This window comes from Varroa destructor, unplaced genomic scaffold, assembly GCF_002443255.2.
Source record: "Varroa destructor unplaced genomic scaffold, Vdes_3.0 BEIS01000001.1, whole genome shotgun sequence".
Taxonomy (NCBI): Eukaryota; Metazoa; Arthropoda; class Arachnida; order Mesostigmata; family Varroidae; genus Varroa; species Varroa destructor.
Window position 1 is genome coordinate 20,626,411 of NW_019211454.1, and position 16,523 is coordinate 20,642,933.

At 38.9% G+C, this 16,523-nt stretch overlaps 2 protein-coding genes across 4 annotated transcripts in view; both read right to left on the reverse strand.

Annotated features, from left to right (window-relative positions):
- The window catches only part of LOC111252538 (1-acylglycerol-3-phosphate O-acyltransferase ABHD5-like), a 19,752-nt gene extending 19,171 nt beyond the window's left edge, over window positions 1–581 (reverse strand). Inside the window, exon 1 of one of the 3 annotated variants that reach the window (XR_015319102.1) lies at window positions 244–581. Coding sequence is in view for 2 of the 3 variants with exons in the window: in XM_022810654.2 (XP_022666389.1) it covers window positions 244–293 (50 nt within the window). In the remaining variant the exon portion in view is untranslated. The remainder of the gene's footprint in view (window positions 1–243) is intronic. The other 2 variants (XM_022810654.2, XM_022810663.2) reach the window with 2 other exon arrangements.
- A 4,892-nt stretch (window positions 582–5,473) lies between these two features.
- On the reverse strand, window positions 5,474–16,455 carry LOC111243156 (uncharacterized). The gene is made up of 2 exons (XM_022788281.2): window positions 14,538–16,455; window positions 5,474–11,248 (listed from the first exon to the last, which is right to left on the reverse strand). Exon 2 carries the CDS (start codon window positions 11,056–11,058, stop codon window positions 10,339–10,341), a length of 720 nt encoding a protein of 239 aa, XP_022644016.2. The 5' UTR covers window positions 11,059–11,248; window positions 14,538–16,455; the 3' UTR covers window positions 5,474–10,338.
- Window positions 16,456–16,523: the final 68 nt, after the last annotated feature.

Here is a 16,523-nt window from a genome sequence, read left to right on the forward strand (position 1 = left end):
ATATATAAGTCGGTGGATACTTTTTTGATATTAGGTTTTTGAACAAGGTTTTAGAAAAAAAAGCGTTGTCCTACAGTTATAAAGGCCATGGCGAAAAAAAAAATACGCAAGGAAAAAGCCGTCCTGGAACGCCACGAAAGAAGTTATAAAGAGCCACGATACGCGCAATGCCAGAATTTTCTACGTATTAAGATACATTTACGTCAACTAATGGGATTAACGAAATAATAAACACGTTCATACCTTTTTTCCTTTCTCCAAGATTCCTGAAGGTCGTCCAAAAACGTTTCCATGGCCGCCTCTTTGCACCAACCGCACTATGCCCCGACCTATTCCTTGCATGGGTTCGTATCAAAAAAACTTTTTGTGAAATATTTTTGCTGTATGTCCTTAAACAAATCCTACAAAAAAAGTTTCTCCTTGACAGCGTCCGTTACGGCTTCCCGCAGACAAATGAAATTCGCTCGTTTTCTAGCGTTTCAGCGTGTCAGCTTGCCAGTCTTGTCGTTGGCACTGGGACTTTGTTTCTCGTCAAGAGCTCGTTCGAGAGAATGATAATAGAACAAAGCTGCAATTGTCAATAAGAGGCAGCCTTTGCAACACACAGAGACAGGAAAGAGAAAGCTGGCTGTTCCCTTGGTGTTGACACGTCGCCGACGTCACCGTAGAGATCTCAACGGGGTGACGTAAATATTCTGTATTCTCTTATTGACTGGGAGGATATTATCAGTAATACGACGTATGAGCACTTCGAATTTGGATGAAAGGCGCCAGACACTTGGAGTGATTAGGCCGGCCGCTTTTTTTATCAATATAATATTCTATATTATGGTGGTTATCAAAATGACAATGTTTTCACCTTTATTGGATCGCTTCTAAGGCAAAGTTTCAGCCATCGTAAATACAAGTATGGTAACAACACGAGAAATTAGAAGCTTTCTCATGTTTCTCACAGAAATTGCGTAGTAGTAACGTGTCGTTTGTAGGAGAAAGTAAGTGTGTTGGTTCGAGTTGATTTTCGCTACCTGCTGATTGTCTGCACATTCAAATGATATATACTACCTTGGTTTATATATATTTATTAATATTAATAATTGTATTATCATTATTGCTTCGATTTATTACAGTGCAGCATTGAAAATGTTCCATATTTTTCATCAAAAAGGTGACTTATCTCACACTACATTGCTTTGAGATAAATGAATGGTGCGGATTGCTTGCCATTACTGGTCTTCAAATTATCTTCCATGATCTTAAACATCGACTAGCGTATCAGACGTAAAATATGACTTATTTGTCTCTGAACCTTCTAGGCATAACATATATATGTTTGCGGATTTCAGTGAGCAGGCAGATTCTATATCCAAACTATAAGATGGTAATACGCAAGGCAAATTTATATGAGGACTTTAGGATCGGGAAAAGGAAATTTTTGCCCAAAACAATTGATGGCGTCACAACAACAAGTGGCGTCCACAGCTACAGCGTTTGGAGACGCTATTAACTGATCTAATTTATTCGTAAATTCCCCATTAGTTTCTTGTGATCAATGATAAAGTACAGATTTCCCGTAACAGTTCTAGCTCGCTGGATGAGAATTCCATCGCATGGTATACTAGGTCATACTCATTACCTTAATTAAAAGCTTCGAAACAGAATGGAAGTCACTTTGTCTAATGCGCGCAAATCGATAATATAGTTGTGGGTATCGACTGCGGTGACATTGTATGCGACCGCCCTTATTTGGAACATTTTGAGTTGTAAACGTGGTTCTGCACGGGAGATCGTTCATGATAGGTTCATGGGGAAACAGTATTGAATAGGGTTACAAACAAGCTGAAGACAACAAATGAAGAGCGTTGCCACAGGGGAAAAGGTAGGATTCGAAAAAGAACTCGAAAAAAAATATATATAGATATATATGACATACAGCAATTGAACACTAGATCCCTTTCATCACAAGGCATACTCAACTTCTTATAAAGCTAAGGATGATCAACAATTATTTTTAAAAATTTATTGTCTACGAGTCAGTAGCTTTGAATATTACGTCAATAGCTTTTCTACAGGACGTACCCTGATCAAAAAATGAAGATGAATGTATTCGATCCGAATATACAGACGTCTGTTTTAAAAGCCTGCTTTCTAGCTTTTCTAGCCAATTGTGTTTGCATACAAGCAATAGCATTCAGGGATCCTCATAAGTGAACGCACGTAATTCTTTTTCCTTTGTTTTTTCTTCATATTCTTCAGTCAGAAAATATATTCTTCATTAACAGTCCGCTTTTCAGTTCAATAATAGATCGAAAGATGAATTCCTTATCATCTTTTGTACTTTCGAACCTAATTCATAACATCACATTTTTGGTTTCAGCTTTCTATGCTCGCCTCAAATTCTATATTCTGAAAACAATAAATCAGGTGAATTTGTGTCAGTAAGGTTTGCCTTACCACATGCGTGAGAAGATGTATCTTCACTTGCGAAAAATCTATTTTACGCTCACAAACACTCTTCTTCAGTGAGCACGAATGATTATGTTGCTATCGTAGAGGTTCAGTTACGAGAACTCCTTGACTGTGACACTTAACGTCAATAAAGAAAGACAATTCATTTTTTTTACTTAGGCAACATACCATTTCAGAGTGTTTTCAACTATAAGATATTCATAGCTAAACTCTTGTTGTAGCATCTTTAATTCAAGGTCATCTGGAACTATCTATCTCGTATGAAATTTTTTGCGTAGCCGTTCGTCCTGTCGTTTTACTTAGAGCGTATTTATAAATAATAGATGCATGAATATAAGCAAATTGAAATTCCAGTTAGGAATAGCTGTTTTCGTGATACTGCATTGGGTAACTTCTTCCCTGGGGCATTCGGTGGTCCAGATGCGAATCTGGGCGTAACTGGGCACACGCTTCGTAATGGGAACTGGGCGTCTGATGTAATGCTTAACAGCCAAAGTAGTGGCGCTTACTTATGAACAACTCTCGAACTGAATTTTCAACAGTTCTCAGAATCTGTTATCTTTATTTCTAGAACAATGTGAATGTTTTCCGCTGCAGTGCATCGACATTATTTGTTCTTCCCTTAAATTGTGACATTGAACACTAGTGTCTTCCGACTAGTGAACTACCCATATGCGGGCTATATGAATTAGGCACGATATGCTACAGATACTTTAAAGGTATTGCAAACTGACAAATGGTAAAAGGCTGTACCTGAAGCTCAGATTATAATTGAAAGTCTCCATCACTAATAATTTTAACTTATTTCTTGCCATTTAAATTCGCCGTGTGCAGCTGTAGGAAGTCAAACTATCTAGTGGCATCATCGTGACAAGGTCAGGTCCCGTTAAGTCACGGTGAAGAAGTGTAAGGGCCCGCGGTGCAGTGAAGTTCTTGGTGAGGAAGGCCGATCGATTACTGACGACGGCAGCGACCTCGCTGACTATAACAAGGAACTGTTTAGAAAATAACAAAACACTTTCAGAGCGCTACTTTCACGGTTCGTCTTACAGAGTCGCTATAAGTGCCCTACATGCCAAGCAGCTCTAGGACAAATAGACAACCATTCTAGTCGATGCGATCCTCAGAATTCACGGGCGTGGCTGGATGACAGATCGATGATAGTTCGGTGTCCGTCTATGAGTAATGAAGCCTCCGGCCATGCGTAACATTCTTATTGGCCTGCCCTCCTCCTCTTCGACAACCGATCCGGACCAAACCATTATACTTTGTTTTTCTTGAGGTCTGCTGCTGCTTTTTTTGCCAAACAAGGTGCCGGAACGTTCCTCTGCTAGATCTCAACGACCAGATTTCGAACAGACGTCTTTCACCGGTTTCATGTGTATCAGTTGTACGTCAGTTCAGTGGTCCACGCGTTAAATTTGGCCATAAAAGTTGCCATGAGTTCGTGTGCGTGTTTTACGCGGTGCAAATCGCGATTTAGTATGTACCGTCAGTATAGATAAACTGGACATAGGCGGCTGCTGCAAAGGTGACCTCAGAAACGTTATCAAATGAAACAAATGTTATAAAAGACAAATGAAGGTGGCGTGCTACTTACATTTAAACAAGACTGCAGTGGCGCGGTAATAGCAGTATATACAAATGCTCCAGCTGTGTGTGCATGTAGGAGTCTCGACTGACTGTCCGGGCGGGCTTTTCATGTTGGAGAAGCTGTACATGTCTGTTGAAACAACTGCTTGTCTGTGTCTAGCTGTGTCCAACTTACGGGACCGAAAACGAACGCCGCAGAACGTGCTTTTTGTAGCATGAGATAAGTAGCAAGCTTCTTCTGCAATCACGGCCCGCTGGACATGAAAGCAATCTTTCGTCAGTGGCCAAGCACGTTAATTAAGGACGTTGCTTCCACGGAACTTGCCTTGCCTGACGAAGTCCGCGAGACGATTGACCGCAGCGGACGAATTAGTCTTTCGCTTAGCGAGCCCACTTTTATGCCAATAGGCATAAACGGCAGTACTACTTTGTCGATGTGCTCGATAGCCTTAGCAAAGTTGAATTAATGTAGCACTACATCAAACCGACAATACGAAACAGATATATATAAAGTGACTAGCGGCGTGACCAGTTATGACACGCATTCAAGTAGTGGACATTGATGTGTGGTGTGCAAACGATACGTGTTCAAATATATGGCACACTAAAATAACACGTGCCATTGCTGTTGACGATTTAAACGTGTACTTAAGAGACGTAATAAAACAGTGGCCAGTCGATTGGGCGAGCTGAAACATGATTTGTGTGGGCATGATGTCCGCTACGTGGTGCAACCGGAAGGTCGGGGCCAATTTATGACTAAATAGGTATTCAGGCTGCCCACCAGGCAGCAGGTGGACGCTTAAGAGTGCTTAGTTCTGATGCTGTGGAAAAATAATTATTAACCTTACTAAAAGAGTTCCATAAAAATTATTAAAAAGATACTATAGGCATAAAAGCGCTACTACCTTGGATAGTTCATATTGGTAAAATAGTTAATTTTTACATAGTTATATAAAATAATAAATAAAATAAATTTTATAAAGTTATATAAAGAAATTGAATTAAAATTCTTAAGATTTTCCTAACGTATTAGGAATCTAAAATAGTATAAGATAATTATGGGGAATTGTTGTTAGTTCGAATAATTTTCAGGGACTATAAAAAAAAGTTGGCTTAATTAACACCTTACACATATGACAAAAAAAAAATAACACTTGCTACTAGACAAATATAATAAAGATGAAACAAAATTTTATCAATGTTACACCTAAATTATTAGATCTTGTTTCGCGTAAAATACAGTATATAACAATACCACTACAGCCGAACAGTTGGTTAAATAAAGTGCAGAAGGGAAAGTCATATTAAAGGGTATATATATATATATATATATATATATATAGAACTTAGGTTAGTGTCATTAGGAAAGTGATTCTGGGATTTATCCCGAGAAGATTTCCATCTATGTAAGAATTACAGAGATGTTCTGACATCATGATGTACTGTTTAATAAAATTTATTATTTAAAAGTAAAATAATCTTTGTGACTTCCTGTAAGGGGGCGAGTGGGCTCACTCGCAGGGATCTAGTATACATTTCTGGGTCGAGTTGCCTGAAGCTTAAGACACAGTGCCCTAAACCTAATGTTGCTGTTGTAGATAACTATTACGAATACGTCACGCAAGAGATATGATATTTTCATATTACGCTCACTGTAAGCTGTTCAGAGCATTTGAATAAAAAACGACATCAAGCGAAAGAAGGCCCAATCATGAGCGACAAATAAGTTGTCCCATATCCGATCAAAATTATGTCTTGTTCTATGCTTATCAGACCTGAATATCACATATTAAAAAGAAGATCTGGTTGATCGGTCTTTGCATATTCCTTTAAAAAAGGTAATTATGTATTCTGGCTAGTTTCTGAAACATGTGCTATGCCTAAAATATAATTCAATAGGTGTGTCGCAAATTGCTCAGCTGTTGTTTTCCTTTTCTTACATAAGCTTAGCCATAACTATCTTAGAAGAACGCTATAATATAGAAGGATTCCACGCGGATCCCTTGCAGTCCACTATCTTGGTAAGTTGCGAAAAAAAAAAAAACTGCCGTTTTTACTCTTCTGTTAAGCGCGTTATATGCTTTCATACACACATAATAAAAAAATAGCTTTAACTTATAAAAAAAATAACACGTGTGTCGTACTGTCTTATAATTGTTCGCGCAGCCCACGAGGAAGTCTTTATGGGAAGGGGTTATCTACACAACGCTTTTTAGTGACGCATCTAGGTAACACCTTTATTGTAAGACCTCGTAGTTGTTTCGATTGTATCGTATTTTGCTGCTTCCAGACCTAGAGGTTTCGAACGTCTGCCTACCTATAGCTTTGAGACCAATGAGCATTGAGAGGATTTCTAGCTTTTTTCTACGTTGTCATTTTAAGGTAGCGCGTTTCGCGTGTACATTTCCGACTTCCTCAAGCTTTTAGCACACTTGCCTGATTTGGATAGCATACAGACGCTGCGTATATCGTGGCGCATAGTTTGACTACTTTTATGTACGAAGTCAGATATTTTAAAAGAAATATGATCGTATGATCCAATTAAAGTGGCGTGCTCTGTGAATAACTATATCTGTTCTGCGTACATATAGAATGTTCTGCGTATCTTAGATTGACTGCTGCGGCAACCCATAGATTGTAGATAGTTGTGATTGTTTGTAGGCTTAGTGCGTCGATCGAGTACACGCAATGGAGCCTTCAGTGCATAAAGTACAAAATCTTTTACATCATGTGTATGGTCTTTTACATCATAAGCGAGGCGATCGATAAATTATAGGATTTGTATAAACAATATACATGAATGTTTCAAGACTGTTTCCCTGACGGTGCCTGAATATTTTCCATTGATGTTCCTAACGCGTTGAGATAACTTGAACTCAGTCTATCAGTTGATCACCTACACCGAAGAACGAACGCACCCTGAGAGACTTTCCTTAGATGACTCATCAAATTGCAGCGAAGATTGTACTTATAATATAAATTACTTAATAAGATTTGTAGCTTCGAGGAAAGCACTAAGTGTGTACGCTTTCCCGCGCTTGCCCGCTATTGACGTTCCATTTGGGCGTCTAATAGAACCTTATGAGACATCAATAGCTATTCTTTTGTAAACGTAATTGTGGAAACTTCATTTTTAGTAATTGATGTAAGTCATATATTCGTTATTCTGTGACCGTCGTTTTCGTTTGAATGGGGCCTGTTCGTTATTCAACTGGTGAGTTAATGAGCTTAAGTCTTCGTATACATTATTCACACCTTCGAAGTTGCTGAAGAATATTTACTGATGAATTTCCTTCAGGTTAGAGTTCAATGTAGCATAATTTCCTCTGCACAGTCGAGCGTGGGAACACTTTAACGACTAACTCTGAGTTATACAGCACAAATTAGAGCAGGAATGCGTATTTGTGGCGTATCATATAAAATCTATAACAAACTGAACCGGCCCAAGATGGGCACAAACGTCAATGATTATCGTCTCTTTGTATTCCTCTGGATCCGCTTCTGGTATGGATACGTGATATGTTAAAACAATTTAGGTAGAGTAACCTATAGTTTCTAATGTTTTGATCACTGTTAGCTGGCGGTCCACGAGGTCACTAACTGTGCCTCGCTTTTTATGTGTAATTATAAGTCCTGTGATTCCTTAATGCCTGCATGCGGAAAACACATTAAAACACCTGATTGGATTCAACGAAAATTTGTAACAAGTATAATGCTATCAAAGGCATTTCTGTAGATCTCGAAAATTATATAAGTACATAAAATCTAAAGCCTTACTTTGTATAAAAAAAATTCGATCGACGGATAACTGTCACAAATTCTTAACAAATGGAAAGCGTTAACTAACTCGGACACACCTTAACGTGCCAATTGTGCCATCGAAAACAATTACCGCTATACATGAATAGCACTTGGACAAGCAGACAAAAAATATAATTATGACCTGTAAAATACAGGTGGTCTTGAGCTGACATTACAAAGAAAAACAAGGTTCATTACTGTTTGGTTACCCTTTATAAATAAACTGTTGTCCGAATCAGGAAGGGGTATTTTTATTGTTTCTCCCAGCTTAGAAGTGCCAAAAAGCGTTGCTTAGTCATATAAATCATTTGTGTTAATTATAAAGAATTTCTGAAAACCTTTACTTATTAATTCTAATTGTGTCTGACAGTGCACTGCAATTTCTAACAAAGTGCAGCAAATTGATCCGATGATTTTTTCAAAAGCCCTTTTTTCCGCTTAGCTTAGTTGTTGTTAACGTCTAAAATATCGTTTAAAAGCGCCTGCTTTTCTGGTGATGGTGTTGTGTTGTGAGTGTGAGTTCTAAGGAACTCCTCAAATATAGCCGTTTTACGTGTAAGATGCGTTCTCGACCTCTTTTGCATGACGTATGTCGTTGAGGCTAAAACGCTGCCAGTATAGCTCGAACTATTTGTTTTGTGTACGATAGCGACGCTACCGCTGAAGTAACTGCTTAAGAGGGTTCGCCACGTTTGAAAGTGGTATCCGAAACCTCGCTTTAGCTGACCTTCTGCTTTTGATGATTGTCGTCTAAAAACCTTTTTAAACGAAAGAGGTCCTAACGAAGAACCTAAGAATTGGCTGAGAAGATGAGCTAAAGTAACGAAACCGTAGTTAGCCGTCTCAATTCTTTTGAGTTCGTACAGAAATTTGGAATCTGGGTACTTTCTGAATGCAACAAGAAAGCTATGCGTTCACGATGTATCTCAACAACTCCACGGTATCGAGCGTCACGAGACCACCATGACCGATTTTTCACACAGAGTTATCGCTGATGATGAGAAGTGCTGTCTGTACATCAACAACCAGAGATCGGAATATACGGCTCCAGGAAAGAAGCCAAGAGTTAAAGTCCAATTACATCCTAATCTAAAAAAGGTTATTCTTTGCTTTTGGTGGGATTGCAAGGGCTAATTCAATGGGAATTGGTTCTTGCAAACCAGAGAGGTGTCTAGTACGTTTACTTAGCCTAATTGCATCGAATCAACCAAGTTATTCCAAGTAGATACCCGTCAGACGAGGCTAAGTTATCCTACTTCATAGCAACGCGGAGCCACACTCGGCAAACATCGTCAAAGCTGCCCTCCTGGACTTCCAGTGAAAACTTTCGTTACACCTTCCATACTTTGGATCTCGCATCGACAGATTTAGGCTTTTTCTATTCATTAGGCAATCATTTTCGGAGTCTGCCTTCAACACCGATCAACAACGCAAAACATGGCTTGCCAAAAAAATAGATGGTTAAAGAGAAACCAGCTATTTTTTCGCAAGACGACATATATATATATAAAAAAAAAAAAGAGAGAGAGAGAGAGAGAGAGAGAGAGGTCATGAGCAATAACCGACGATATGTAACATAATCACTCATTGTCACAAGTATAAAAAATGTGGTATTTTCTATTCAGCAAAGAAACGCTAGAATTTGTATTATTCATTTCATAAGGTGCTTTTAGAATTTATCGGGTCTCTTCAGAGTTCTCAAGCACTGGAAGATTGTTTCTATGTCTCGTTATGTTACGATAGCTTCAAAGGCCTTTCGTTTGGCTACATTCGTTTTTAAGAAACTGTTTAATAAAGAATAAATTATTTGTTCGCATCTTGTTCAACATTCGTAATGAACATTTAAGAGCTTGGTAGAGCCTAATTTCTACATAGATAGGAATTGCCCAGTTCCAAAATATCGCTCACTTGATTTCACGTTGGGAGCCGGCCGCATGTATGTGATAGTACCTAACGGTTTAAATACCGGGCATAAAACATCTCAGAGTGTCCCTTGAATAGCTTAATTCGACTAAGCTACAAAAAATTGCTATGTATTTCCTGATATAAAACGCTTAACTTCTTCTAAACAGTAACTTTATACACAGAACACGCAGGGGTCCTCGCTACATAAAAGTTTTTCATGCAAGAATACACAATATGACCTAAGTGGTGGTGATGATACATTTTGAGGCCAGATATGAAAAAGTTAATGTATGTAAAAGCATAGATTTCATATATCGTAGACGAGAACAACATCATTATTATATGTACGTATATAGCCTTTATACAAGAACAATTTCATAAGAAATAACCTTACGACTAGAATTATAGCAAAGCATTCATTAACGACAAGGACATGAAGAGCCACTTGTGTTATGCTAGTAATAATATTTAACAAGACAATAACATTTCCTTGGGCAAAGAAAGCGTTGGTGTTACGCAAAAAACAATAGCTGAAAAACAGGGTTCTCTACGTGGAGGAGTATAACTATTTTAGAGTTGACTAGTGGTATCCGTGGCGACCATGGCGATGATGCCCCTGTTGGTGGTGGTGTCCGCCATTATGATGATATGATCCTCTATGATGTCCTCCTCCATGACGACGGTGCTGTCCATGTTCGCGATGGTGCTCGTGTCCCTGACGTCCATGTTCACCATGATGGTTCTTGTGATGGCCTCCACCATGCCGGTGGTAGTCATCGCCGTGGCGATACCGTCCGTGGTGTTGTCGATGGTGATGACCGTGCCGCTCGCCTCCGCCGTGTCTATCATGGTGTCTATGATGATCGCGATACTTCCGGCGATGGTCTCCATCATGATAATCGTCATAATATCTGCTGTGATGAGCTGAATCCTCTTTGTGATACACATTCCTGTGACCGTGATTTCGATGTCCGCGATTTTTGTAATGATTGTTCCCGTAGTGACCCCCCTCTTTACCTCGTTCACCATGATGATTTCCATAACGATGTCTTCCGCCTTCATGTCCGTGGTGGTAATTTCCTCGGTGGTTGTTGTGATACCGATTGTGCCGATGACCGCCATGTCTGTTGCCATGCCTTCCATGATGGTCATGGTGATTTTTGTAATCTCGCCCGTCGTTCCGATGATGTCCGCCATAATGTCCATGATGCCGTTGTCCTCCATAGTAACGGCGAGCCTCTTGTCTACCATGACCTCCGTATTGTTTGTGACCGTGATGCCCTCCACCATAACCGTACCTCGATTCAGCTACTTGAAAAACATCCGCTTCATCGAGTTTTTTTTTAGCGTAGAATAAACTTGACAAGAGCGGGCTGTACGAAACATTACTTTTTGCCCCTAGTGTCACATCAGCTCTTGGTGAGCTCGCCAGCGAAGTTGGCGACACTTCTGCGGCGACCAGCGCCAGCAGGGCAGTAAGCTGTGGTGAAATAGTTGTCAGAGTATGCCAAGAAATTTGGCGTATTGTACGAACTATATGCTTGGTAATGGCACTTATACCTAGTTAGACAATTAATAGACAAATATACCGTGGTACCGTAAGGCAACGAAATTGATTCGAGTTCCAAAATAGAATACAAACTTCACGCGATTGAAGCGGTCAAAACGTATGAACATTCTGTATCTCTAAAAATATTAAGGGCAATAACTTTCCGATAATAACCAGACATAAGTGTCACACAGCTAATTAAGGAAGGAAGACACCCTCGGTCCGTAGTACGAAAGCTTTTCCAAATGCTCAACTTTAACTTAAAATATTTAAAAAAGTGCGCATTGAGTGAAATGTAGACGAGTGGAGAAAGGCAAATATTAAATGTATAAAGCGAAAAGTTCTTGCGGCAAAACAATTACTCATGTTCCGCAAATATACAATAACACAGACACTTCAAATTGTACTTCAAGAGAGATAACATTTTTGAAATTCGCGCTTCATTGGAAACTACTAACATCCAGTGTCTTAATGCCAAGATGTAGTTAATGTTTAGTAAGATAGTTATTACAACTATTCTACTACTATTGGCGGAAAGTCTTTGAAAGATTCAACACATATTCTAGTTTCTTTCACGATGATTTATTCTCTGATAGACATTAAAACCAAATAAAACTCTGTTACATATGACGGTAACAAAAAAAAAAATTCAGTTTGTGTTACATATGTAGATCGAAGAAAAAAACATAATAATTTCTTTATATTTCGCCGAAATATTATTAGCCATTAGCCTTGCTTATGGGATGCTAGTCGTATCCTCGTAGGCTTGAGAAGTATGCGTTTCTAAGAAACTTCAGTGAATAATTTCAGGAAATTAATGAAAAGCCTAAAGCCATTTCCTTAAACTTATTTTAGACATCTGAAAAATTTGAATTTTCTTTTGTTAAAGATTTATACCATTTCGACCCCCAAAATATTTGTCATAGGGCTCTCGCGGTTTCCGTATATAGAGATTATTTATGTAGCTTTACGTCTCCATATATGAAATATTTCCCTGCTAAAAGTTTTAGGCTTCTTATTTTTCTAAATTTCAATTAAAATGGAACAAGTGGAACACATTGCTTTAATTATTAATTTAATATCATTATAAGCTAAAATTTTACCAATAAATACACAGTGAATGAGAAATTATTTGAAATTAATGAAGCATAAATACGTATATAAAGTGCAAAGGATTTTTTAGCTAGTTAGTCTTTTAGAAATAGTAAACGTTGTCAATTCTTTCTCACACAACGTCAGAGCTATGGCCTCAGCCACAGTGTACCACCAGAAAATGTATACTTCCCAATTCATCTCAATGTCCTCAACAACTCGACAAAAAAGTTTCACTAAAATTCCACACACTAAAATTCACAAAAGTTGGTCAACCACCATAGATGTTTGTAGTAAAAACGGAAATTTCGGACTGATGAAAATTCGTAGTAAGATCTCTATATGCATAAAATGTATGCACGTAAAAAAAACATGCATCTAGAAAAATGAAGTAAGCGATTTTTTCTTAAGGTATCTTATTAGGGTATTGTTGTGGAAAGAAGTGGGAACAAATGGCGACTCTTGTCCCGACAAAAGCAGAACCAACATCTACAGCGGCAAGCACATTGGATAGTGTTATAAGACAAGTGACTTCAGCGTAGTCCTCTTGTCTATGGGTCCGTGACCCAAGCATTGTTAATGTCCACAGTGCTGCAGTAACCAGTAGTACGTTGGGTAACTAACTCCCTGATCTAAACGCCGCGAGGTCAAGCAATCAAACGAATTCACGGTTCCTTCGTTAATCCTAGGCCAAGGCCTAATTTATTAACGTTGGGCGACGTTTGTTCGCTAATACCAGAGAAAGAAGCCCACCTGCAAGTGCTAGTAGCCAGCCCTTGGTCACAGCCGATATGAAAGTGCAAATAGAGGTTGCCGTTCTAACGACTAAGAAAATAAGAAAAATATCATTATCACGATCGTTACAACGGTCGCCCTCGCCAGCATCACCATGCTACAACTAATCTACCCCCAGCTGAAAGCGAGTTGGGCTCACAGTAACAACTGTTCATCGCTTCCGGTCGCACACCGCGCCGCGTGAGTTGTTTGCAAAGGAAAGTTTTCTAACGTGTCACTGCATCAATTACATTAGCAAATACAAATACAACAACGATAACTAATATAGGAAAGGCAGTCACTGCCTACTGCAGTCCGGGCATATATAGTAGCAGCAGCAGCAATTATAGGGTCTAAAAGGGTAAAATCCAAAGTCGGTAACATTTACGACAATGTAGCGATACTTAGACATGCACATGTATCGTCGCGCTGCTTCAAAAGAGGTACCCTTTCTGCCTAAACACTGTTGCGGTGTATCAGATCCTATCGCTTTAATTAACAGCTAACCAATTAAATTAACTAATAAAGTCTTCCTCTTCAAGATATCATTATATAAGCTTACTTCGTGTACGCTGACTATTGGAATTACAACTTAACATTGTATGCCATAGGGCAAAAACATGACACATTACCTTACAGGCCTAGAGTTCTAGCAGTCTTTTCCGTATTTGGTGCCAATGATTCTAAGAAGTACATAGCTCCATTATGTTTCATATATATATATGTATGTATGTATGTATACCAAGCTAGCTAGAACACTACGGCGTACGTTCTATCCACAGAACAACATGAATAAGCTGTCATAACAATTTGAATTTGACGCGCTTTTGAAACGCGCGTTATGGTTTTCTATTTGAATAATGCGCCAGTCAATTTTCGAGGTCCTTTCGAAGAAATGCCTCGTACAAATATCGATTTAGTCTGAATGTGTTTTGCGGCGTAAGCTAAGATTCGGCGGCATGTTCTGCAGTGTCTCAAATTCATCATCTGAGGCATATTTTAATATGTTTTAAATGATGAACATAAACAAGGACCAACAAGGCGGTCAAATTACGTGTTAAAGAAATAAGGGCACAAACAAATCGAAGTAAACATAAAAGAGTCGTGTTCAGAAATAGCCCACCAAATACAGTTAATGACCCAGCATTGCATTAAGGAACGCGGGTGTTCTATATGCGCTATAGATACATATACACACATATATATATATATATATATATATAAAGTGTTTTGTAAAAGGCCAAACATAAGTTAATGTCACCGCCTTTGAATTTTGGACTATATACAAAACCGCAAGAGCAAATCTTCGTTCGATTTTGCTGTCTTCAAAATTTCAGAGTTCACCAGTTCTTACCCAGCTTGCGACGAGCACTGTCGTTGTATGAGTCCGGTTGCTGCGCATGGCGCGCTGGCTTCTTGCCCTCCTAGTTTCCCTTCGGCCGGTATATATACTACGATTAAGCATTTTTAGGAAGCGTTTGTTGGCGCTTCGTCGAAGTTACAGGTGGTTCGCTTTCCCCCGCATTCACGCATGGGTGCCTACTGCACGGATATTGGGCCCCTTGCGGATCTCGCATCTCCTTAACTTTGGCGCCACAGCGAACGGATTTTGTCGAATCAGATTTGACCCGGCCAATGTCCAAATAACATAGACCCATTATAAAAATAGCGTGTTAACTGTTGGCTTCCTTTCACAAAAGCAATGAATAGCAGAAGAATTATTCGCGCAGGTATAGGGACTGCTCAGTTCCTATACCTGCGCAAGATTACAGATAGATTTTACTACGAATTATTTCTGTTTTCGGTGGCACATGTTCGGCGATCGGCTGCACGACAATATCAGAGAGGTAATTATTGTTGGTGTCGGTAGTTACTTCTGATAATACCCGATTTATATAATATGTCCGATGATTTTTCTATCAAAGCAGCTTTCCTTTACGCTGTAAAAAGGCGGGTAGTCGAAGAAAGCCATTGGAAGGGTAAGCATTAAATATAAAAAGTGGACGAAGTGTAATGCTAGAAATTGTCGGTCCAGTATATATTCAAATATTTTAGTCGTATTTTGCTTAATTTCATTTTACATACATAATTTTACATACATAGTCCTACTATGGTAACGTTTATCTTCAGAACGGTTCTACTATGTCGAGTATTTATTGATATATTGTTGCAATAGTATTTATGTGTGTATACACGACGATTACTCATTTGGTGTTTTCGATTTACTTTGAAAACGCTGAGCTTTTTGGCGGGAAAGTGCAAAAATGTGAATAGCTGACAAACTTGTGACGCGTTTCTAGTATTTGCAGATTTCTTGTAGTCACTAGCACTTTTTAGCACCCAATATAGCTCCCAATATAAAGAGATAGCTCTCGTAACTTTCAAATGTCTCAAAAATAATTTCGTGCTAATTTGGGCCGGCAGCTCTGAGTTAACCAATTGTAGCTGCAAGGGTTTTTTTGCCCTTGTCGTTTCCTGCGTTGCTTAATTAACCTGCAAGCGATAGATAGGTTTCTGCTTCTGGTAGGTTTCGTGGCCGTTTTGGTACCACGTACCGTTACCATGGTTATGATATACGGGTTAGTAACACTATCGATCAGCACACATAATCGGTAATGCTATATCGAGGTAACATATTGTAAAAATATCAAGTTTCGTATCAAGATGTGTACGTATCCTAGCAGCTCCTACGTTTTTACACTGCAGTCCTGTCTGGCCCACTTACAAGAATCCACAAATATAGTCGATCTAGTTTAATAGCTCGTCAGCTACTGAGGCTATAGACAGTTGTCGCAAAAGGTAATTTCTGAAAAAGTATAGGTGTTTTCGCATCGTTTACTTGACTGCTTTCATGTAATCTAAAGGCGGTTTTACTCTGGAAGACAATGAGGTCGAGTTGCTAAAACAAGCTAATATGATGACACAGCGAAGTAAAAGTAACATAATGACTCAGTGGATATGCAGAATTTACTAGGTGAGGAAATAAGGTTACGAAAGGACTGTTATACCAAAAAAAAAACACTGCAATGGGACAAAAAGTATAGCTAAAACAGGGTCACGACTGAAACAATGAAATAGCTTGATAGAACAGCTAGATACAACTAGAACAGCAACCCAAAATAGAATTTGGTGTATGTGTGCGGCATGAACCACGTGTGAGAAAAGGATAGATGACATATTTAAACCCAGTCTCGTGGCAGCTCAGGAAGCGAAAAAGGAATCCTATTTCAGACATGTGAGCTCCTTGCCTACCCCTTAAATTTATAACGAACCTCACACACAAAACTTTAGGTATCAACTATTTTCATGTTTGAATCTCTCCAAAATATGAGCTCGTCGA